A 26,278-nucleotide genomic window follows, 5' to 3' on the forward strand; every position below is an offset into this window, starting at 1 on the left:
AAGAGGCACATTGGTCATCTAAGGAACATGACACTGGCTCCCTAGAGGTCTCCTCTCACCTGATGGGACCCTATGGACACCAGTGCCATCTTGTTCAATGGGTGGGAAGTCAGCACAACATCTTCATGCACTTGGCTCAAGTTGGTTGTGGTCTGTTAAATATCTTTTCCCTTTCTCCCTGCCTGTTTTGGTTTCCACAGAATGCAGCACTTTGGGATAAACTTTTTTGCTTCCAACTTGTAATTCTGAGGGGAAATTTACTCCTCCATTTACTCTTAACTCATTTACTTCATCAAAAATGTTGTTTTGGAGGAATCACTGACTCAATCCTCGAGTCCTATATGTGTGATTCCCCAGGAATGACATCTCTTCCTAAATCCCAGGATCCTGGACATGCTCGAGAAATCCAAGCTGAGGGCATCTGTGTCCTATGCTGTAGTGTCTTTAGTAGTACTAGCCAGGGAGTGAGACCCAGCATGATTGGTGCCTCCTGACTGACCTAAACCATGAAGACCCTATCACAAAGCAGTAGCTCAGGTGACATTGGAACACACAAAACAGATAAGTGGGTTAAACTGTGATACGTTGGTGCTAGAGTGACTTAGCTGAAAATCATAATGCAGAAGGAGAAACCTGGGGAGCTTCACTGAAGAGGTGCTTGGCTTGTCAGTTGAAATTAAGGTTACCCCCACCTCACTCCCAGTCCTTTCTCACCTCAGATGTTCTCCTGTAGCAGAAGCAGGGCTTCTCCTGCCACTTGTGCTTTTGGTATTATATCTTGCTTGCCCTAAGTCAGAGCTATTCCTTTGCAATCTTCTAAGAGTTCTATAGTTTCAGCGCTTTTATTTGGGGGGTTAATTCATTTTGACTTACATTTTATAGATGGTGTGAGGTAGGGGTCTACCTCTGTCTTTTGCTATGGATATGCAGACCCTTCTTTGCCCCGCTAAATGGTCTTGGCACCCTTGTCAAACATCAATTGACTATAAATGTGAGGGTTTATTTCTGGAATCTCAAATATGTCCCATTGATTTCTATGTTAGTACCACACTATTCTGATTGTTCTTAAGCTGTATTAAATTTCAAAATTTGAAAGTGACTCCTTTGGTGATCAGACTGAAAAGCTGTTACCTTCAATCTTTGTTCTTTTACTGCTTCACTTAACTTTGAGTGAGTTACTGAATCTTTCAGTTCCCCAGTGTTCTCAGTCAATAGTGTTTAGCATGTCTTTCTTGAATGGTGGTGGCATTTGTATGTACTCTTATTTATGGAGGGAACCAGTGCTGTCCTTTGAGGCTATAGTTTCCATCCCTTTGCATGATGTAGGGATAGAGACCTTGACTAACTCATCGTTCTACCACTGTGACTGACTTGAAGGAACCCAGAAGGAGAGAACAGGTGGAGTATAACACCTACTGATGGCAGAATTGATAAGACAGGATGAAGTCTGAGAAAGGTGATCCAACTGCGCTTCAGGAGATGGGAGTGCTCAGGTAGGACAGAAAGCCATGGACAGGTCAGGTCTAGAGCATGGAGCTAATTAGTCCCAGGCAGAAGGAATGTGTCAACCTGGCCAGTTCTCCTGCCAGCCTTTCACAGCCTCACCATGAATGCTCTGTCTTGATTTGGGGGTTACTGAGCCTGTCCATCAGCACCTGTAGGACTCTGTCAACCCTGTGCAGAATCCTCAGGGATCAATGATTTATCACAGAGGTGATGGCTAAATGGATCACTAACCTCAAAATACTGAAGCAAAACTGCGGAGAGCAAACCCAAGTTTGTTAAATAATTTAGATAGTGCAGAATTTGGAAATAGGAGCAGCACTTAAATGAAAATGAATTTCTTTACTATCACCAATAATAAGAACTTCATTTTGCTTGATTATAGGACACTTTTTTTTAAGAGTACAGTCTCTCTGCTCTACACTTGTTTTTGCCTACTTGCTAAAATGTATTTGTAACTCCAGAATCAATCCTCGAAGCGCTTTGGCAGTCATTCACCAACATGTGCAGAGTGGTGAAAAATTTGAGTCACCAGACAGGCACATTCCCAGCTGAGGTTGAACAAGGCCACGAGCTGTTTCCTGTTTCAACTCTCATACTATAAACAAATGCTCTTTTCATGATGTATTTAGAGCGAGGTTTTTCACATTTTTGTGCTTTTTCTTGGTGAGTCTACTGCTTAAAATGGCTCTTGACATTGTGATTAAGTGCTGTCAAAGTGTTCCTAAGCCCAGGACCACTGTGATGGGCCTTTGAGAGCTTTCTGGAACCTCCTGGAGAAAATGCTTGGGAGGGAGAAAGAGAAGCTTCCTGATTCAGCATGTGTGAATGGGCTCTTGGCTGTGACTTCAATGTTAATGAATCAACAGTATATATTAAATAAGGTGTCTTTAAATAGAAACACACATATAGATTGATTGGCAAGTAGGTAACCAGAGGCTCATAGGAACCTAACTGAATTTTACAGCAGTGGTTCTGTATTCTGCTAATTCAATGATCATGGCAACTTATTAGAATCAACCTACCAATTCATGAGTCCCTGGGTTCAATCCTCAGTGCCACACACACATGATTTAAAATTTATGCATGTGTACATACATACTTGCATATGCACATATAAATGTGTTCATGTAAATATGTGCATGTATCTGTGTATACACACACAATTCTACATGAATAGTGAGAATTGACTCTTTTCCATCTGTCACATACTAGGCTCTAAGATATTTGCTCTTAAATGCTGTACCCAAGTTCAGATACTCCCTGTAACCACTACTGAAGCTAACAGGAGCACGAATACTTGTTGAAGAGTCTGAACATAAGATACAGCCTCAACAATCATAGGGACCGCAAATGAATAGGTGTAAGTTGCTCTCTTGTAATTGAAAGCGGGTGTCCCAGTGGAAACATTAATGGTGTTGAGACCTTGAGCAGTTGGTAGGATCATCTCACTCAAGGGTGGACAGAACCCATGCAGGTCTGACTAATGGGCAACAAGACCAACAGCTGCAAACTGTTTACACACAATGATTTATTGGATAAGCCCAAGTTTATACGGTTGTGTGGTGTTTACTTTTTTAAATCTAGAGAGTCAGATGGCCAACCCTGAGTTTATGAATTAAAAGCTACACCATGCAGTATTCTACCAAAAAAAGAAAATAATTAAGTCTTCTTGCCTGATTTCTTCTCCAAAATTATGCTCCTACAGGGAAGAAAGAAGGGAGAAGAGTAAGGGTCCATATTTAGATGGTGTGTGGCTGGGAAGGTGAGTCCACTACTTTGGATGAATTCCAGGGGTCAGAAACTCATTACAGCTCCCATTTCTACCCTCAGCATCAGGTTTAAAATAGTGTTTTGGTTCCTTAACTCGTGCCAGGGGTACAGTAGAGGTGGAGCCAACCATGGTTTAGGATACTAACTAACTTCCTGTGTTACCTGCTGCTGGAAGGGCAATTCTCTCAGAGTTTAAATTTAGAGGGCTTTTTGTTTTGCTTTTGGTCTCCTGCCTTTGTTATATGTCACCTTGAATAAATGAAATGTAATCAATAACTTTAATTTTCATAGCAACATATATATTAACTGTATTAAGTTTAAGCCTAATACATTTAATTTACTTTGATTTTGTAATGAGAGAAGAAAATGGAGAGAATTAAAGAGATCTCTAACTCCTTCACCATGTCCTAGAGGTAACTAGGGTTAACATTGTTGTGTGTCTTATAGTCTTCTTATCTTCAGGCTTAAAAAACATTTAGATCTTTTCTCTCTTGCTATTCTTTCCCCCTGACTCACTTTCTTTCTCCTCCTCGCTTTTCACACTCTTTCTTGTGTACGCCCTTTCTCTTTCTCTTTCTTTTCCTCTCATTTTCTCTCTTACTCTGCAGGGAGACACTCTGTTTGCTTAATAAACTCCCTTATGTGAAAAAAAAAAAAAAAAAACATTTAGACATGTGAAACCTGTTCCATCTGTAACTCAGCATAAGTGTGCATTAAGACTTAAGAAAATATTAACCATTCTTCATTGTTGTTATTTACCAAAAGCTTGGATGAGGGAGGTGCAGGGTTTAACTAGAAAAATATGGATGTTGGAGGCAGAGAGCCCTGCATTTGTATTCTTGTTTGGGTGCCGATTAACCATGTAACTGACTACTGAGCCTCCATTTTCCCATCTGTAAAATGGGACTAGTAATACCTGTCCTTTAAGAGAAGGACATGCAGTTTGCCCATGGAGAAGCACAGCTAATACATACCACTTGACGATCCGCATGCCTGTGTTCCATGTGGAATTGATGTTTTTAAATATTTTTAAATGAGTTCTATGGTTTCTTTTGTGGAGAATTTTAAATCATGGAAGCCTGAAGCCATTGAAAGCAGCACTGTAGGACATAAAAAACCCTAATTGAAAGAGAATTTCTGCTACATGGAAGGGCCTTCAGTTCCGTAGCATCATTCCTGAAGTTAGCAGAACTTGTGTTGCAGACCTCATTTTTGATACATCAATGCAAGGCAAACTATTTTTCCTCATTTCTTTGTTTTGTATTGGGGATTATGAACCCAGAGGCCCTATACCACTGAGCCACATTCCCAATTGTTTTTATTTTTATTTTGAGATAGGGTCTCACTAAGTTGCTTTAGGAGGGCCTTTCTAAGTTGCTGAGGCTGGCCTCAACCTCGTGATCCTCCTGCCTCAGCCTCCCAAGTTGCTGGAATTATAGGCATGTACCCTGCTCCTGGCTTTCCTTATTTCTTGACAAACACCAATGTCAGATGCAGTGACTTTTTCCAGGTTGGTGTTTCTGCAGCCTGAGGTAATGGGAGCTTTCCATCACTGTATCAAATGCCCAACATAATCACCTTATAAAAAGAAACATTTTTATTTTAGAGGTCACACTCGATGGTCAGGTGCGCACATTGCTTTTAGGCCTCTGGTGCCAGTGGCAACTGGCAATGGCAGGGAGTATGTAGTGGAGAAAACTGTTCACTCCATGACCAAGGAATAAAAAACAGAGGAAGATGAAAGGACCAGGTCCTGGAGTCCCCCTTTAAGGACATCCCTCTCCACAAAGACCTAAAGACCTCCCACTAGGCCCCGCCCCCTAAAGGCTCTGCCACTTCCCAGCAATGCCACCTGAAGATCATGCCTTTAACACCTGAAACTTGGGGGACACTTAAGATCTGAACCTTGGCAGGGGATCTCCAGGTCTTCAGGGCTTTCTCCTCTTTAGACTGCTTTTTCTTTCCATGACACATTAAATACCGAGGGCTTTGTTTTCTGCTAAAGCTCCATGGCTTAATTACCACTTATTTCCCTGCAGCTCTCACTTTACAACAACCTGGGATTTTCTCCAGACTTGCTTTTGTGCACCCTAAGCATTTCCATAAACTCACACAATTCTTGTGCTCTGTTATCAGGGCCCATTTTTTTTAATGTATTTTCCCATGCTCCATTTTATGACCAGACTCGGTATAATCCAAATCAATCCTTAAAAGCAATAGCCCTCAATGTACCTTTGTGTAAGAGTCATTCTTGTAAATAAACTGCTCCTTTGTTTTCTACTTAAAAAGAAAATCATTGCATCTTGGAAAAATTAAAATGCAATTATTAGAGTGCTCTTCCCTTGCTCTTGCCCTCACGTTGCGTGTTAACCTAATTAGAGTGGAAAGTCAGGTCTGCCCGCTCCTGTGAGGAGAGAGGCTAAGGCCAGGGAAAGTGTTTGTGTGGCATTTAAGGTCTACTGGTTCAGCATCAATGCCCATGGTAAGCCCTTGGGACAGCAAGCTCAGCATATCTAACTGTATTGTATCTCCCTTCCCCTCCCAGGCGACTTCTCCAGGACATGCACATCTGATTGTTTCTAATCAATTCATTGACCCAGAGAGGCTGCCGCCTGGGCTGGGTGAACACTAGTGTGTGTGTGGCTGTGTGCTTATGCCCTCGGGGTTGTGCAGCACTGCTCTGCCTACTCACTGGTGAACTTGCAGTGGCAACCCCCAAAGCATTTTTAGGCAAAACTGGAATCATGACCTAGAGAAGTCAGATGGCATCTTTTCTGGTTGTCGTTTTGCTCTTTCTACCAGCCTGCTTTGCTGGATTATGATGTTCCCCTGCAAAAAAAAAAAAAAAAAAAAAAAAAAAAAAGCCTCTTGAGGCCAAAAACCATTTGATTTATTTCTTTTTTTCTTTCTTTCTGTTCTTCAACCTTGGCCAAACATGCTACATGTTTCCAAATAAAACTAGACATGTAGAGCTGGGTGCAGTGGCGCACATCTGTAATCCCAGAAACTTAGGAGGCTGAGGCAGGAGGATCATAAACTTGAAGCCAGCTTCAGTAATTTAGCAAAACCCTCTCTCAAAATAAAAAATAAAAAGGTTTGGGGATACAGCTTAGGGAAAAAGTGCTCTTGGGTTCAATTTCTAGTAAATAATAATAATAATAATAATAATAATAATAATAATAATAGACCTGTGGTATGGTACCCAGTCTCAGCAGGTGGAATGTAAGCTGAGTCCCCCTCTTATAGCCCCAGAATTGCATCTCTGAACAGAAGCAGCCATGTGAATTTCCTCTGTGCCTCCTGGAGGGGGCCAAAGGAAAGAGGGTCTTGTGTTTAAGTGATGCACCAGTTTAATTTTTATTTTTTAATGGAAATCTCTCTGGTGGTATTCTCCCCTTATTGCTCCCCCAAAGGAAGGTAAAAATGATCATCAATAGTACCTAGCATGCAGCAAAGCAACACCCAGAATTAGCTTTATACTAGTTTGATTTTGACGTCAACAAAGAGGATGTTGGTTTACCTTTTCAAGAACAGGGAGGGAGGGATCGGTTTTAGTGAAATAGGTCCCCTGTGCTGGCCCTCTGCCAATTCCTTTCCCTCTGAGACACTTTGTGCAAGTGGAAGGAGGCCCCCTGGGAGGGACAGCATGCAGCTCAGTGGGTGAACAGTGCCTTTATGGAGAACAGATGCCTTTCCTTGGGTGACCACGACCCACCCTGTGGCATGGTGCTGGCAGGCAGAGTCCAGCTGGGGTTTGCCTCCTGCTTATTACCAGCTACTGCCACATAGCACTGTGCCAGCAGAGCCACTGACTGCCTCACAACTGGTGTGAGGCACTGGCGACCTCATGGGAAGGGAACAAGAGCACCACCACCTGCTTGTGAGTCTCATAGGAGTTATTGAGAGGCAGCTTGCTGAGGGTCAGACACCACTGGCAAGGGTGGGCAGATTTTCCTAGGGACCCTGCTGAGATAAGCCCTGGGGTGCCTGGTAGTGGGGGATGTGAATGTCTGTCCTGAGTACAGGGAGAGCAGAAGTGCAGAGAGCTGTCGTGGGCAGTGGGGCACCTGGAGAGTGAGCTTCCACAAGAGCGGCCAGTAGGGGCTGGCCCTCCCAAGCCCTGCGGCCAAGTGCCCAGCATTCCTTAGATGGCTCTGGGTTATTCAAACACATCCCTTTGCCAGAAGAACTTTCCTCCCCTGGAAAACTCCCATCCAGGCCTGCCAGTGCTTCCAGTCCTCTGCACATGGCCTCCTGCTCACAGCACTGTCCTGTGCTGCACTTGTTCCTCCTGATGTGTGTGGTTGGATTTCCCATCTCAGGTTCTAGCAGGTGTGTGTGGAGATGAGGAAGTTGGTCTTCCGGGCTTGTCCTCTCTGATGGCTTTGAGGTATTCCCTGGCCTGCTCTTCCTGGACCCCTGTCTGGATCCAAGCTCACCCTGAGGGCATCAGATCCTCACAGGACTAGGGTGATGTAAAGGGTGCCAAGGGTGCAAAATTTAAGGAGGTTCTCCTTCTCCAGGGCATTCAAACACAAGATTGGCTTTTAAGAGAGAGAACCTCCTAATCTTTGCACACTGCACACCTTGCTTTGCTGCTCCCAGTCCTGGGCACTGAAGTTGCATAGATTGGTCTAGGATCCCAACACTGGGTACCAATCCAGGAGACCTTGGGGAAATCACCTTTTCTCTCTGAACCTCATTTTCCTTCTTCATCCTGAGTAATGAAGATTAAATTACATGATGTTTATAAACCACTTCACCCAATATTTGTCAGATAGTAAATGCTTTGACTACCACTCTTTTTATTGGGCAAATATAAAAGTCATATACAAACTAATCCCAGATGAGCTTTGGACTTGCAGGTCCAGCCCTGTGGACAGCAAAGGCCCCACTTGCCCCTCTCTTGATCTAGATCATGCATGATACCTTGCAGACATGCCCAAGAGGTCAGGGCCTCCCAGGTTCTGAAGAGGATGTGTTTTGTGTCTCCGCTGCAGGAATTGCTTACTTAGGAGGTGTGTGCAGTGCTAAGAGGAAATGTGTGCTTGCCGAAGACAATGGTCTCAATTTGGCCTTTACCATCGCTCATGAGCTGGGTCACAAGTAAGTATCAGAAGTCTGTTGTTCTGCTTTCTTTAAATGCCTTTCTGACACACATTTTGCACTTGAATTCTGGAAATTCTGTGATGGTGGTGCTCTGCACTTTTGCTGCTTCTGCATTAAAGGGCCTAGGCCAGCAAGCCAGAGTCCCAGCCATGCAGGGAACCCTGGAGATTACAGGAACGGACTGGCTCTGGATGTTGAAATGTTAATTTGAGGTTCATGTTTATTCTTAAAGCAAACACAGTAAAGGGAAGAGGTTTTTATTCAGTTGTCCTTTTTTTTTGGGTCAGCATGATCTTTGACATTCAAATCATGGGGTTTATCTTTAGACTTTATATTTTCTTTTTAACCACTTTCAAACCAAATCTAACATTCTGAATGTAGAGTTTAGTGTCTTAATTTTAAAGATTTAACAGCAACTGCCTTTGTACTTGGAAATTCTTCCCTTTAGGATAAAATAACTCTAGAACCTTAGAGCACAAAGATGCGTTAAGGAGAATCTGAGGCAGTTTCCTCCTCTTTTTGGAGAAGGAAGGAGAGGGTCAGACAGGTTCAGTGACTGGCCCAAGGTTGCAATCACCTGCAGGAAGTCTCAGAGGGCAGAACGCCAGCAGAATCTACCACTGTGGCCTGCAAGTTTAGCTTTGGTCCTGGAGTGGATGTCTGTTTTATGTTCCTCTGAAAGAAAAACCGATGACTGCATAAGAACTTTTAAAAAAATTAAATTGAGGAGGCCAGAACATGCAGAACAGTGGGAAAATTTTATATTGGGTTGTATAAAACATAATTAAATGAAAATCTAATTCCTGAGGGGAAAATATTGTAAAGGTTTCTAATGAACTGCACAAGAAGATGCCTGGGGCCTTAACTGTTAAGTCTAGCTTTTGCCAAGAGTAAAGCCAGTGTCTAAGAAGGAGAGTAAAAGCAACCATTTACCTCTAGTACTAGCCATATCTATGGCTTTACTTTTTGTTTTGTTTACCTGGTCCTGTTTTAATTTTTTCCACTTTTGTAGTGAGGTTTGATGGTTGGCTTTTCTGGACTGTTGGGCATCATGGTGTGGGCACAGAGAATAAAAATGATGCTGTGTGGATGTGATGTGCGTAAACGGGAACACATTGGCGTCCCAGGGTTCAGCAAAGCAAGATGAGCACAGTTGTCTCTTAAATACACCATCATTACATCTTGCCGCTATTTTTAAAATATGACTGACAACACTTTTCCCATACTACTTTTGAATTAAGTGCAATTGCATTTATATTAAGCCCTCTAAGTTGTTAAAAATCTATGCCCAACAACTTTTGGGGGAAAAACAGAGCATAGATCAAAATGGCTTCAGTAAGCATCTTCCAACTATCAAAAGACCCATCCAGCCCATCACAGTACCGAGGAATCCATTCCCAGAAAGTTGTGAGAATGCAGAGCTGTCAGAACATTTGTCAACATCCAGCTTGTGATGGATCTTTGAATAGTGGTTTTAAATCAGAAGATGTGTGCTGTTGGCTTCGTGAGCTGTATCATCCCAAGGCAGCTGGGATACTGCACCGTGGTCCATTCTGTAGTGCTGTTTGCAAATGTGTGTGGGCATGCACACTGCATGGAAGTCTTTTCTTCCTGGACATTAAGAACACAGAAAGCCATTTTCTCCTTGATGGCTTGTTGGATTGTGCTGGATCAAACACTGTCTCGTTAGCACAGGAGGTCTGCAAAGATGAATGGTTAGATTCAGTTATACTTTAGTACCCTTTAGCTATAGTCTGTTTAGAATTTCTTAGAGGACTTTTATAGCTTGCTATTGAACTCTAATTACCTACAAAAACAAACACTGTATTGTTAATCAAAGCCCATAAATCCTGCCAGCATTTGGCCTTCCCCCAATACGGTGATTACAGTTTTCCCAGGGAAGTCTGTTGTCTCCGATTAGTCCCAAGTGTTGGGAAGCAGATTCCTCCAAAGATGAAGCCATGTCCTCCCCATCCACAGGCCCTTCTGGTCACCCTGGCTCAGGACAGCAGGCAAGCCCAAGTGGACTCTTTGAAAAGGGCTAGACCTGCACTTCCAGCAAAACCAAGGGTCAAACTGTTTCTCAAATACCAAACTCAAAACTAGTCCATATTTTGGAATAGAGTGGAGATATTTTACTCCAGCTTCTGAACATAGGTTAAGAAAGGCTCCAGTTGACTTGCCCACTGGTCCCTTACCTTCAATACCATAGAGCAGAGCATCCCTTCTGATGAATGGGTGTGCACCTTTGCACCTGGGCACACAGACATGTGGCTCTTCTCACTTACCCAACATGCCTGGTATCAGAATCTGCATGAGCCACTGCCCTCAGCTCTGAACATCAGGAGGAAAATCCATTTTCTCTGCGAGTTATACATTCCATTTATTGAACAAGGAGTTGCATAAGTTGACAGATTTTGTGTCTTTGGCTGTCAGACAACACAAAACTAAATCAGGAACTCATTTTCAGCAGTTAACACATCTGCATCCCGGAATTGGACTTTCTCTCCTCTGTTTCTTTGTATGCATGGTTTTATTTTAAATAGTTGAAACACAATTTATTTGGTACCATAAATTGACTCCAATCCAATTTGCAATCAAATAGGTCCTATACTATAAGTTAAGTTAAACATTCTTGTTATAGTAATGTCAGTAGTGCTGCTTTGGACTTGAATTAATAATGTACATATCTAAGTCAAATCAGATATTTAGCACCTCCCACATGGCAGGTACTGCATCAGATGCTCTGCATCTATTATGCTATTCAATCAGCCCTATAAGGTAGGTAGGTATTTAGCTTTTAGTTTGTAGGTTACGAAACTAGCACCGATTTTTATTTTTTAAATTATAGTTTCTACTAAGTATGATTTGGAATCTCTAATTTGATAATACCTGTACAAAATAGACACATTGAAATAAAGACCTAAATTATAAGAGATAAGTAATAAAAAAGAGAACTTGTTGGATATCTAAAATCCAAGATGTCTTCTGTTTATGGGAAAGAAATGCTGCAGAGTAGCTGCAGACTGGTTGGCCAAAGAGAGCAAATGTGTCATTGAGAGGGGCTCAAGGACCATAAATGAGATGGATACCTTTCTGACACTCTACTCCCCCAATACAGGAGTGGGCTAATGAAGCCCTCCAGGCTGGTAGACCAGGGGCTGCAAATCCTGGTGCAGGCTATTGGCAGGAGCCTGGGCAGCCTGCTCTGTATTGCTGCCTGGAGCAGGAGTTGGCCCTGAGCAGCAGCCAGGCTGACAACAGCTTGGAGGTTTTAAATGAGCATCCATGACCTTGGTAGCCTGCTTGCCCACCGAAGACTATCCTGGTGGACACCTGCGTGCTACCTTTTGGTTGCCCTGGTAAATAGAAACATGGGCAGTGTAAGTGTTGGGGAGGCAGCTGTCTCCCTGTGCTGTAGTGATTGCTTGAGAAGTCTACCTGGAACGAATGTGTCTGAGGTACTGTAAAGTGACTCCAGTCCAGTTTGCAATCATGCAGCCTCTTTTGCCTTTCTCCATCCTGCGTGGCCGTTGAAAAGTGACAGTGCCTGGACCTGGAAAGATGGCTACCATGAGCCCCTTGCACTTCCACGGGCTTTAGTACCAACTGCTATTTATTAGGATGGAATCAATAAAATGACAGCAGTTCCTTGGGTGGCCCATCTGGACCAAGCTTTTTCCTCTCTAGAAACCAGACAGGTGCCTTGAAGTGGAGGCTAGCATCCAAGATGCTGATCAATATTTGGTTTTAGAGAGAAAGAAGGAAAACTGGAAGCAAGCGTTTGTTTCAGATTGTGTTTTTGAAAGACTCAACCTTCACTTATCTTGGGGAGGACTGTCCCCCAGTGATGGATAGATGCTCAGGTCTCTGCTGACTGCCCATGAGAAAAACAAAAACAAAAGAAAACCAAGAGATCCCTTCCCATACCATGTTGTAGGTAGTGACTTTAGTATGATCTTAAAATGACTGGGTATAATACATCTGTTGGAATTACAGAATATGTTCATGTGAATATATTCTGTGATTTGGGATATCATATATAATAGAACATATCTTATATTCACATGGAGGTAGAATATATCTTATGATTTGGAAGTTATGGTGTAAAAGAGAGCAAATGGTTCTATGGAAGTCGGTAAGAATACCATCTGTGTTGAGAGAAGTAGTGACCCATTGATACAGCACATGGCCCAGGAGAGGCACATGGCTGGTTAGAGCTCACCTTGGTGCAGTTGAAGTTCAGAAAAGCAGAGAAATGATTCTCAACTGGACATCTGAGGCTTGGGAACCCAGCACCCTGTGCATGCAGCATGCTTCTTTATCAAGTAAAGCAGTGAGCTCCTGGGAGCTGTTGAAAGACGGGACCCTCTAGATAAGTGGCAGGGTTGCGGGTGGGCTCTAATTAATGCATATACACTCAGAAGACAAAAAGGATGCATTGTGTCTTTAGAAATAAAAAGCTTTCCCTCTGTAGAAAATAAACTCTGTTGAATTTAGGAGCTTTTCTCAGATAAGCCTGGGTTGGATCAGGGCCAAAGAGATGCCTACCTTGAGAGCCAGTCCAAAAACTGTCACCTCTCCACCTGCTGAACCTGTAGAAGGTCCTCCAGTGGCACAGGTGCCATGCCAAGGGTCAGCCTCCTGCTGCCTATCCTGGGGGTAAAGGTTCTCCTTTCCTTCTCTTGCTGGGGTATTTCCTAGCATCCCTATACCCTTTCTTAGCTCAAAGAACTATTCTTTTTCCATTCTGGAATTTACCTCTCCCCTGGTTGTCAGTCTTAGCATGTGACTTATGAATATTCATCTTTTCACAGAAGCTAGGGAGTTGGCTATGATACATTTGAGCTGCAGGAGAGAAGGGCCTTGGACATTTAGAAATGCCAATGGCCCTGCCCCACCTGAAATCTGCTAAATCATTGACTCTGGGAGAGACAGCTTAGGAAGCTTCACTAGGAGTTTCCCTGTGTTCCAGATAAAAGCCTCAGCTGATGACATGTTGAGGGGTTTCATTGTTGCTTTTAGTGTCAGCAGTCACCTTCTTCCGTCTCTTGCTCCCACACCCTTGTCCTTCTGGGCCTCCCTCTGCGTTGAGCCAGGGGGTGCTAAAAATTATCCTTGGCCCTGCTCACCTCTTTCTGTTACCCTGAATGCTGTGTTTTGTCTCTTCCGAGTGCTCCCCTAGCCAGTTCCACTCAAGGCAGTCTCAGTCTTTTCTCTTAGTCTCATCTCTCATATGACACCTCCCTAGAGACTGTAGTGAGGGTACAGCACAGACAGTAAAGTGATCTCACCTGTGTGCAGAGTGATGGGGAGGCATGGCACATGTAGAGGTTTGGTGGTGGAAGTGGGAGGAGAAGAGGGAAAGGGATGGGTAGGGCCCCAGTCTCCCCACCTAGAGAGGTACAAAGTACATAAGGGTACCAAGGAGAAGAGCGTGGGGCTGGGACTTTGAGATACAAATACAGTGGTAAGGTGCAAGATTTAGCCATCTAGTCCTCACATGCATGCCTGCAGATACTCAAAACAGCATGCATGGACATGGTCGCAACCATGTGTGGCTCACACCTGGGTTCCCAGGCCTACAGAAATGCCCTGGAGATCCCTGGAGCTCACCCCCCTGATTTGGAAGCTTTGTCCCGCTGTCATGACTGGGAGGATTGTAGAAGCCTGAACAGGACTGGGGATGTAATGCTCAGTGGTAGAGCATTGCCAGGTGCCCCAGTATGACAAGGGAATCCATGACCCTGGATGTGTAACACGGGAAGCTTGGTGTTCTGCAGTATAGATACCATTGCAACTGGATTCAGTCACTCTGGAGGCTTCCAGCCAGGACATGACACCTTGCAAAGGTGAGTTGAGGGTAGGGAATGTGAAGAAGAACATCCCGATGACCATGCGCCCAAGGACATGCTCACCTGGCAAGCAGCTGAGAACATGAAGGGGCTCTATCCCTGAAGCATGGCGTGTGGGCAGGAGGTGGATGCATGTCTGGAGCAGAGGAAAGAGGAGGAGAGAGCAGTGTGGGGGAAATATTCTCATAACTGGAGTTGACATAGTTCAAATGAAAAGGAATTGTCTTAGTCCCAGGGCAGGAAGGAAGGCAAGTCATAATCCAGATGTGTGAAGTGTGGAAATGCTCATCTGTGATTTGTATTAAGAATGAGCTGCCAGGCATGGTGCTGGGGAACACAGAGGGGACACAGGACAGGTAGTCTGCCAGCAGACTGGGCATAGCTTCTCCTTCCCAGAGTTTCTGGTCTGGGTACCCCACCTGGTAGGCACAGTGCAGGTTTTAGACAGGCCAACCTTTTGAGGAAGGTACCACGGAAAAAGAATTTCTGGAAATGTCATAACTGTTCAGAAATCCTGGGGGGAGAGGGAGTGTACTTTAGTTTTAGCTAGAGTTAGGGCAGCTGGGTTCACACAGGGGTTGGCCTTCCTGGAGGAACAGGAAAGGGGGCATCATCCCCCTGGAAGGACGGGGGTATCTTGGGGCTGGTTCTGGCGCAGAGTTGCCTGGTGTGTTCCTTGCTGCAGGCTCCGCAAGGCTCACCCTTAGTTCCCAGTTTCTAGGGCCTCTGGGAGTCCTTCCTGTCCCCACTAAAGGGTGAGTATGGTGGAAGCTGCCTTCAAGAGCTCTCAGGTTTCCCACGGAGGGACCTGGAGTGATTCCTCAGTATTATTTCCTCGTGCTTGGCTCCTGCATCAAAGTTGGTGTGTAAACATCTGCTGGATGCAGCTTTCTTACCCAAATTCCAGAGGTACACAAAACACACTGGCATCCTTTTATTTGTGTATTTTATCTATTTTTGAAAATTTTCCTGCCAAGAATGCCAGGGTTTTTCACATTAATTGACCCTCCATGAACTTCATGGCATCTTGACTGATCTAGAATGACTTGTGACTCTGGAAGATTCTGAATGGCCAGCCCCCTCTCTGTTGCCTGCTTTCCACCTTTCTTCTCCTCCCCTTCTCCCACACAAATATGAGCAGAATGTCCTTCTGTCCCTTCCCTGATGGGGGATTTTGAATTGGAGTGGTCACTGCCATCAGAGCAGCAAGGACACTTTGCAAATGTCAGTCCTATTTAAATGCCTCTCCTGCAATTCACAGCCATTCCTTGTCCTCCTGCATTCACAGGATTGCAGGGAAACTGCAGTGCTTTCCTTTGGAGTCTTATTCACACAGAGTCCTATATGAGGAGAGAATATTTCCTGCAGTGGTCTGGAAACCCTGGAGTCTCTGTCCTTAAGAAGACCTTGACCACAGCCTTCCTCAATCTGACCAGGCCAGGCTTGAGGCTGGCTCAGAGGGAGAGGAACATAAACAAATACAAGGCCATTAAAAGCTCGTCAGCAAGCAGGCAGATGTGGTCCCACCTGCACATGGAGCAGCATGGCCCAGCAGCTATTGGCTGGAAGTTATCACTGCAATGGAAAATCCAGCCGTGCAGAGGCTCCCTCTGCCCCAGAGTGTCATTACTATAATAAGGAAGGTTACAAAAGCTGTGCTGGTGTTTGTCTGTACCCCAGGAATTCTGTGTGTTTAATTATGGAGTGGATCGCCTGGCCTGAAATGAAGTTGTCCAAGATGGTGTGTGAGGAGATGGGAGGAAAGTGGAGTTTGGCTCAAGAAGCACTTTCTGAAATCCCCTCAGAACTTCCTTACATTACAGACTCTGCCAGGAATTAGATGAGATCCAATTTTCTCGTTAGATTGCCAAAGCTTCTGGCAGCTTCAGCTAAGTGGCTTTTCTCATGGTTCTTGGAGCTGGAAGGGACGTCCAGAGTCATCTTAGCATCATTTCGCAGGTGGTGAGACACCTCCCTTCCCACGGCTCCAAGTGGCCAAGTCAAGACTTGGGCTAGAACCTCAGGCTAAAGCATGATGCCCTTTTCACACATGAACAGAGCCTGGGTCACAGCTGAACCCTTGCCATGTAGCTAGCCTGGTAACTGATTCATGTAACTTTACTCAGAAAGACACCTTCTGCTGACATGCTAGATTTATAAGTCCCATGGAAAGTGGCAGGCATGTGATATGATGCAAATCTCTCCACACCCCTTCTCTCAGGTGCTTGGTTTCATACCTGCAATCCTCGTTCATTTACTGCCCACTGCTGATGGAAAATTCAAAACCAAATACCTGAGGAAGCCTGCATGTGCTGAGACCCCAGGGACCTGACAACCAACCCAGTCCATGGCACATGCTGGGAAAGGGTCCTCCTCATCTGTTCGAGGACACAGAGGACGTGCTTGCACCTTGCATGCAGGTGGTGGGTTAGCCAGATGGCTGTGACAAAAAGCACTGGTCAAATTGCCTGAAGGGTCTGGTCCAGCCACAGAATTTTGTGCTTTGTTCCTGACATCTGAGCAGAACACAGTAGGTGCTGGAGGTGGCATGTGGATCTGGGAATGGCATCTCTTGGGGAAAATATCAATCAGTAAATGCTATGGAATGAGGGAGGTTATAATTTTCATGGCAAGTTGTGGAAAGGATTCAAAAGATGTCATCTTGCCAAACATAGCTATACTTCCATAGCGTTGAGAAGAGGCTTGTGCCATTGAGTCTCTAGGATTCTCTTAACTCTCACTTAAAGTTATCAAAGAAGGAAAAGATGGAAGATTGGGTATTTTGAGCTGAACATTTGGGGGTTGTCAAGGTCTCTGGTGATGGGGAGCAGGTAACTGGTACAGAAGTAGCCCAATTCTCCTGGGATTTGTGACCTTGGGAGTGTGAACTTGCATCTGCATCGTGGCCACAGCTTCCTCAGCTTTTAACCAAGTGGATTGTTAAAGAGGATAACAGGACAGAGACATAGCAGTGGTCTTCAAAAGTCAGACTTCTGATGATGGAGCAGATCCAGTAGGACAGGGAAAAACCTCTGAAGACCAAATGACAAGTGCCCTGCTGCTGACTGAAAGTCTTGTGTAGTTTGATTTCTTCCCAGAGGAGTTTTCAGCGACATCCTTCCTTCCAGACGGAAGTGTGCACTTCTTTGGTAATCTCCACAAGATGAACCCTCAGTGGAGGTGTTGGCTCCATAAGGGGACAGGAAGGAGTACTTGGGTTAACTGTAGGCCTGCTCATCATTGTGGTACTTGCTCCACAGTCACCCAGGGGTGGCAGAAATTGTGCCTCAGCTGCAGTAACAGTTGCTATAAAGAAAAAGGCAGCCAACTTCCTGCTGGCTGCCTGGTCCACATGGATTTTGGATTACTCCATAAAACAAGCTTCCCTAAGCCTCCCTTCTTCCAGACTCCCTGCTGAACTGTCTTTTCTCATTGCCAATTATCACCTCAAATTCTCATGTTCCATGCCCAGTTCAGAATCTGGCAGAGTGAGGAAGCCCTATATTTGGTACTGCCCAGACTGGAGAGAAACCATAAAGCTTCATCTACTGCCTTGCTCTTTACAGTGTGGTCTGAGAACTAGTGGCATCAGCATCACCTGGGAGACATGCAGGGACTCAGGCCCACCAGGGTGATTTTTGTGCACATGATAGTTTTAAGGGAAGGGTTAAAACATGTTAAAGGGTTAGCATTTTCTGTCTACCTCATCTTGGGTCATGCTTGCTCCTGGCTGCATACCAAAGCTGTAGTTTTACATATAGTCATGTATCACTTAGCATTGGGGATACCTTTTGAGAAATGCATCACTTTTTGTCATTGTGTGATCATCACAGAGTGCGCTTATACAGACCTAGATGGCATGGGTCAGCATGGCCTCTTAAAGCAGTCAAGGGATGTGCTAAATATGAAATTCACAAGACTTCTGCCAGCATCAGGTGGCATGCTGTGTTACACTAAACTTTACTGTTTAAAAGTAGAAGTATAATCCAAATGAATAATAACAAGTGTAGTATCATCAATATATAAATGGTTACATTGTTGTTTATTATTATTATCCAGTTTTAAGTTCTGTACATAATTGTGTCATACTTCAGTGTGATGGGCAGCAAAGTAGGTTCCTTCATACCAGCATAACCATCAACATGTGAGTAAGGTACTGCTCTTACTGTGATGGCCATGATGTCACTGGGTGATAGGAATTTTTCAGTTCCATTAAAATATTTTGGGACCTCTGTTATATATGTAGTCTGTTGTTGACCAGAAAGTCCTTATTCAGTGAATGATTGTATCTTGGTGGAATTGAAGGTAAAAGATTTCTTTTTATATTGTAACTTTTTAAATTGGTACATTTTCATTATTCATAACAGTGGAATTCATTGTTGCATGTTTGTATATGCATACAATGTAACAATATAATTTGATCAGGGGAGGTACTGGGAGAAAGTTGCCTTTTAAAAAAAATATCTCACCTCTTTTCCAGTGGTAGAGGTTTTAGAATAGCTTTCTTGCTCTAGTTTTGGAATGGATTTCTGATTCCCTATCTTTATCTGTATAATGCCAGCAGGCCCCAAGGGGTCTTTAGCCAGCTTCCAGAATTTGCTGCTGGGTTTCCATTCAGTTTCTTCTGCAACTTAGAGACTGCGTGTCTTTATAGATATGGTTGGGATAGTCAGCCCTGGTCCTACATGCTGGAGAGACCCCACTCTAAACATCTAACTTGATGCATGTAGTAAATTTTTGTCTGACCTCTAGCATGTCTGAACTCTTGGACATTGACAAACCCATTTGGGAACCTACTAATCAACCAAAATTTGCATCGCCCATGAAGTATGGGCTTTCCATATAGAAGATGGAAGGAAGCAGAGGAGTCAGACACTTCCCTAAAGTCCTCAAAGAATTAACATGCCCAAAAAGAATTTGACATGCCCAAAAGGCAGACTACTGGTTCTTGGCCCAATGCTTTGAAATCCTGGTCTTGATGCCTTACCTTCCTCTGGTCACCTATTCAGTTTTTATTTTTGGTTTGAAGACAGAAACTGAAGGCTGAGATTATTAGCTTGTTATTTCTATGATAAAATGCCTGAGGAAAACAACATAGATGAAGAAAGATATGTTTTGGCTCATGGTTTCAGAGATTTCCATTTATGATTGACTGGCTCCATTGTTTCTGGACCTGTGTTGAAGCAGAATGTTGTGACAAGGAGCATGTAACAGAGCAAAGCTGCTTACCCCATTGTGTCCAGAAAGTAGAGAGGAAGAGAAGGATCAAGGAATAAAATATACTCTTTCAGGGGATGCCCTCATTGACTTACTTTCTCCAGCGAGATCCCACATCCTACAGTTTCCCTCACCTCCCAATAATGGCATCAACTTATGAGTCCATCAGTGGGTGAATTCATGATGAGGTTAGAGCCCGTGATCCAGTCACCTGCCTGAAGGCCCCACTTCTGGACAATGCTGAACTGGGGACCAGTACTTCAATACATAAGCATTTGTGGGATGTCCAGACCCAAATCATAATGTTGAGCAGTGCTTTTCCCAAACATTGGCTTCTTCCCATCCTTGTTGCCACTGACCCATATGTGAAAAGTTGGCTGATGCCTGTGAATTCCCATAGTTTACAAGTCAGCCTCTTGAATTGTAATAAGGCATCATTTCCCTTCCCACATTTTGCATATTACTACCCATGACCTAGAAGATCAGTGCAACCCCCAGATGCTGTATGGAAACTTCTAGAATCTTAGAGCAGAATAGAATAGGACCCCCATCACTTCTTGCTACTTGAATTGAATTGTGTATCCCAGGAAGCTGGTCCACCCCTTGGGGTATGAGCCTGGTAACCACCTGACATTAGTCATCAGTGGGCTTTGTTGTGCATATAGCAATTCCTACAGAGTGATTTTATAATCCATTTCCTTTTGAAATGGGGCTCAGGAAAAGAAAGCTGCTTATCGAAGTACAGGTGAAAGAGCCCCCTAAATGACCATTTCTGCATTTGGGGTTCTTAAAGGGTTTGATAAATGCTGTTTGAACACATAGGGCACATTATACCTTGAAGAGCTGTCCCCTGACAGGTGCTGCCTGCTATAATTTAAAGCATAGTGCTTTATAAAACCTGTCTTTATTGCCAGGCATGTCATTTGGTCTGATCTGCAATCCTTACCTGGCTTTCATGCAGACTAAGGTTGTACAATACACCTCGTACCACTTGCAACCAAAGTCCTAGATAACAGTTCAACTAGTGGCTTCACATGGCTTGGGCTCTCTTCATCCAGATAGAAGAGCTCATTTTTAAACAAGAGTGCCAGACCATGTTGATAATTGTGGAGGAGCAATAAAGGAAGAGCACAGAGTGTTGAAGACTACAAATAGGCCAGTGCCATCTTGTGAATGGGAAATGAGACAAATGGCATACATTCTAGACTTAGGCTGTTAATATTTTTTGTAGGAAAGATTCCAGAATGGATCATCAAGCATAATTTCTGAGCTTTCTGAAATGAAAGAAGCAATCCTAGAAGTCAGCTAAGGATTGTGCTGAGACCAGGAATGTAAATTTCCTCCAGGTTTCTGCAAAAGTCTTAACATTCCTGAAGGGAAATATGGAGAACTATAAACTATATACTGCTGCAGTTACATGAATTTGTAACTGTTGGACAACCTTACTCAACAGGCGCTTATTAGTGGAGAGATGTCTGCATGGGAGAGATGTTGCCCACCTGCCACGGGGTTCACTGAAATTGCTGATTGATTCAACATTTTATTCATGACCTGGCTGTAGAGATGGTAGCATACTCATCAGATATTGAGAGGCACAAATATGTAAGGGGAGCAGTGTGCAAAATTCCAGGGTACACAAAGTTCTCAGCCACCTGGCGAAGTGGCCAAATGCAGTAATGTATGATCTTCGCCTTCACTCTACTGTAGTAGTATTTGCATTTTATAGAGAAGAAAATGAGACTCAGGAGCACTCCCTTGGTAAGTGATAACGTCAGGGCTCATGCCCTTTTCAATTTTGGAAAGCTTGCACTAATCCTATGTCTTACAACTTTCTGAATGGTATTTAACATAAGTCACAGATTAACTGTATTGTAATATACAGGATGGTAGAAACATGCCTTCATGGCAGTGTACTTGAAAAAATTCCATTTACTGCCAGCAAACACACTGGTCTCTGTTTCCTTATCATATTCTACTGACAGACATTACTAATTGATCCCAGGACACTTTTCCACCGAGTTCCAGCTCATAAGCCTTCCTAATTCCATAGGCAGCTACTACCAGTAATTTAGGATTAAAACAGGAGATTGTTTAACATCCTCTACATAAAGGGTTATGATTATTAGCTGTGTGCACACAAAGCCAGTGCATTCCTAGTTTACATCAACATGAGCCTCCTCTCGAGCACTAAAGGAGGCGGTGGTCATTCTGCCATGCCTTTCAGAAATTTAGTGGCATTGGAAGACTGTTAGTAATGTGGTAAGTCTGTTTTAAGAGCTTCAGGAGCCAGGAGAACATCTATGTGTAAGGGAAGGGAATGATGAAGTAGACAGCTGGAAGAACTGAGAGTCATCTTTATGTTGGAGAGGTATGCAAAGGACCTAGGTACTTGGGTACCTGTTGAGCAGCCTGTGAACAATGGGTCTCTGCTTGCCTTGGCATGGCAGAGTTGGACTGATGTACTCAGACACAGGGACAGAGGCAGCACCTTAGTAGGAGGAATGAAGTTCTTTTAGATCTCTTCAGAAGGACGAAGGGCCCTGCTGATTCCCTCACCTGGGATATATGCACAAAGCTGGTCCCTAGAGATTTTTGGAGGTTGAGGTGGTTTGAACTGATACCTGATCTTGCTTCAGACCCTCATGTTGATCCTGGACCACATGAGGATAAGAGAGACCAGGATATGGGAAGTGCACACCATGGATTGTCAGGCACCAAGGCAAAGCTTACAGCACATATACCCCACTGAACAATGACCGATCACACAGTTTTATTATACAAGCTTGTTCTCATTGTTTTATATCTAATAATTCATTCCATCTCCCATCCGTCCCATGGGGTATACAATTGGCCCTCTGTATCTATGGGTTTACATCTGTACATACAGTCAACTGCAGATGGAAATATTTGGAAAAATATTTCATCTGCACTGACTACATAAGGACTCTTGCTATTCCCTAAATGATAGTTTAACTATTTACATAGCATTTACATTGTATTAAGTATTATAGGCCATCTGTAGGTGATTTAAAGTTTACAGGAGGAAGTGTGTAGATTATCTGCAAACACTACACCATTTTATATGAGGGACTTGATCATCCATGGATTTGGGTATTTTCAGGAGGTCCTGGAACCAGTCCCCTCAGATACTGAGGAATGACTGTATCATTCACTCCATTCTACAAGTTAGGAAACTGAGACAAGAAGTTAAATAACTTTCCACGATCCCAGAGCTCTTATGTGGTAGAATAGGAATTTGATTCAGGCCATCAGGCCTTGGCACTGACACTGCTAGTCACTAGGTCCAAGGCCTCTGGTCAAGACAACAGTGCTTCCAGAGTGCTGCCGTGTGCATTGCTGCCCTTGGGAAACTGATCAGCACTTAATGGTATAATGCACATGGGAAATAGGATGGTCTGTGACAAGCTGTTTGTTTGGGATTGTGGAATGTTAGGTGCAGAAGATTTTGGGACCATTAAAGGCCATTTTAGAAACCCCTAAGGAAGAGGTAGGTGGGTTCCATCCAGGAGGACAAGAATGGGCACTGTGAAGAGGGGTGGTGAATTGAGAGACACAGGAGCAACATCAGAACAAGACAATGGAAGAGTGAAGACTAAGAAGAGTCAGGAAACCCAAAGGAGGGGAGGCAGGGGGTCCTGTCATGCCTGCCACAAGACAGGCCCCAGGGCCCTGGGAAGGGCCTTCAGCAAGGCCTCAGCAGGGGAGTGGCTACCACAGGGGGCTTTGAGAGATCTGTGCTGGTGATGATGGACCAGAGGAAAAAAGCAGAACTCTTTTTTTTTTTTTTTATTGTAAACAAATGGGATACATGTTGTTTCTCTGTTTGTACATGGAGTAAAGGCATACCATTTGTGTAATCATAAATTTACATAGGGCAATGTTGTTTGATTCATTCTGTTATTTTTTCCCTTCCCCCCACCCCTCGCACCCCTTTTTTCCCTCTATACAGTCCTTCCTTCCTCCATTCTTACCACCCTCCTTATCCCTAGCCCTAAACCTAACCCTAACTCTAACGCTAACCCCTCCTACCCCCACTTATATGTCCTTATCCGCTTATCAGCAAGATCATTCGTCCTTTAGTTTTTTGAGATTGGCTTATCTCACTTAGCATGATATTCTCCAATTTCATCCATTTGCCTGCAAATGCCATAATTTTACCATTCTTTATGGCTGAGTAATATTCCATTGTATATATATACCACAGTTTCTTTATCCATTCATCAATTGAAGGACATATAGGTTGGTTCCACAGTCTGGCTATTGTGAATTGAGCAGCTATGAACATTGATGTGACTGTATCTCTGTAGTATGCTGATTTTAAGTCCTTTGGGTATAGGCCAAGGAGTGGGATAGCTGAGTCAAATGGTGGTTCCATTCCAAGTTTTCTAAGGATTCTCCACACTGCTTTCCAGAGTGGCTGCACTAATTTGCAGCCCTACCAGCAATGTATGAGTGTACCTTTCTCCCCACATCCTCGCCAACACCTGTTGTTGCTTGTATTCTTGATAATCGCCATTCTAATTGGGGTGAGATGGAATCTTAGGGTGGTTTTGATTTGCATTTCTCTTATTACTAGAGATGTTGAACATTTTTCCATGTTTGTTGATTGCTTATAGATCTTCTGTGAAGTGTCTATTCATTTCCTTAGCCCATTTGTCGATTGGATTATTTGCATTCTTGGTGTAGTTTTTTGAGTTCTTTATATATTCTGGAAATTAGTGCTCTATCTGAAGTATGATTAGCAAAGATTTTCTCCCACTCTTAAGGCTCTTTCTTCGCATTGCTGATAGTTTCCTTTGCTGAGAGAAAGCTTTTTAGTTTGAATCTATCCCAGTTATTGATTCTTGCTTTTATTTCTTGTGCTATGGGAGTCCTGTTGAGGAAGTCTGGTCCTAAGCCGACATGTTGAAGATCTGGACCTACTTTTTCTTCTATAATCTGCAGGGTCTCTGGTCTGATTCCGAGGTCCTTAATCCTTAATCCATTTTCGTGCATGGTGAGAGATATGGATTTACAGTAGCAGTGAGCAGGTACAGAGGAGAGGCAAGGCACCCACACTGTCCCCAAGGATTCACACGTTCTGACCACATGAGTAGCCAGAGCCTGCAGCTTTAATTCAGGTCAAAGAAAAAATTCCTAAAGGCAACTTTGCCATAGTTTAATTAAGTGTTTGAACCTCCACTTGCCTCCATTTCCTTATCTGTACATTGGGAAATGAATAGTTCATTACATTGCTAGGAGGATTCACAAAGAAAATGCTAACCTCAGGCACTGGAACATGATGGCACAGACTCACTTTTCCCTGCTCTTCTCCTTTAAGTACAACTAAGTCCTCTGGAAATTGTTCAGCAGACAACAATGAAAAGACTATGAGAACTAGAAAAAGAAAGGCAGACTGGCCAAGGACCTCAGGACTTGAGGAAGGACAACATGGTGAGTTCCCTGGGATTTTCTTCTTATTTTCCATATATCCTGAACTGGGCACCTAAAGGCCTACAACCTGGAATTATCAATAATCTTAGACATAAAACCCAGGAACAACCTACTATCAATGGCCAAAGGATGGGGAAGGCAAAGTCCAACAGAGACCTACTATGGATTTCCAACACTCACTCCATAAACACAGTAGGCTGGCTAGTCTTCTTGCAAAAGCAGCAGCAGACACCAGCCTTGGGCCAACCCAACAGCCACTCCATGACTGGGACACTGGTGGGTAGTCCAATCTGCTCACAGAAGCAGCAGTGAAACCCTCTGCCTCCCTGCCTTCCCACCAGCATAAGGAGACTTGGACTCAGCAGCTTCTCCCTGACCTAGTGCAGGAGGTAGCCTGGCAACCCAGGGAAGTGCCTTCAGCCCTAGCAGATGCCACCAGCAGGAACTGAAAAAGAGCTCCATTGACCAGAAGCAGCAGTTCAGAATAACATTGCAGAACTGACAATGAATTTGCTGTTGGAACTAAAGCTCTCAAAAACAGTCCAGCACCAACACATTCAACCTAAAATAGTAGATTTAAATAGTATTAAGAGTTTTCTAAAATAATAACCAAAGTGTGCAGGAAATGGGTAAAAATCACGTGTCATACCAGGTCCAGGAAAATCACAATTTGAGAAAAGTCAATCAACTGGACACCGATGACAGAAGAAAATGTACAAAATAATTAATTACAGATTTCCTTGAAACAAAAACAGAAATCTCAGCAAGGAAATTAAAAGTATACAGAACTAAATCTAAACAGAAATTATAGAACTGAAGAAAACAATAACCATCACCACAACAAACACCCTTATTGGATGGTCTTAAGAGTAAATGGATATGACAGAGAAGAGAAACAATGAACTTAAAGACATTAGCAATATAGTTTACCCAGTCATAACAACAGAAAATAGACTGAGAAAAAAAGAACTTGAGATATCTGTGGGAGATTAAAATTTATATTAGGAATCCAGAAGCATAGGAGAAAGAATGAGAAATCACTAAAAATATTCAGAGAAACCATGTCTGAAAACGTCCCATCTTTAGTGAAAGATGTAAATTTATAGATTGAAGGCAGATGAACCCTAAATAGGATAAACCCCCAAAAAGTTCTCAAGACATGAATTCTAAACTTTAAATTAAAGAACAAAGAAAAAAACTAAAAACAGAAAGAAATAATGTTTTGCTATAGATTTCTCACCTGAAACCATGGAGCTACAAGGAAATGACAACATTTTTCAAGTGCTAAGACTTCTTTTCTTTGTCTCCCTGCTGTAGTGCTAGGGATAGATCCCTAGCCCATGGCTGCTCACATGCTAGGCAGGTGC

General features: G+C 43.5%; 1 protein-coding gene across 2 annotated transcripts in view; it reads left to right on the forward strand.

The window, feature by feature from the left end:
• ADAMTS17 (ADAM metallopeptidase with thrombospondin type 1 motif 17) overlaps window positions 1-26,278 on the forward strand; it is a 340,804-nt gene that overhangs the window by 141,221 nt on the left and 173,305 nt on the right. For both annotated transcript variants that reach the window (XM_079127336.1, XM_079127337.1), the window contains exon 8: window positions 8,277-8,382. In XM_079127336.1, coding sequence (XP_078983462.1) covers window positions 8,277-8,382 — 106 coding nt within the window. The remainder of the gene's footprint in view (window positions 1-8,276; window positions 8,383-26,278) is intronic.

This window comes from Sciurus vulgaris, assembly GCF_902686455.1.
Source record: "Sciurus vulgaris genome assembly, chromosome: 2".
In the NCBI taxonomy this organism is placed as follows: Eukaryota; Metazoa; Chordata; class Mammalia; order Rodentia; family Sciuridae; genus Sciurus; species Sciurus vulgaris.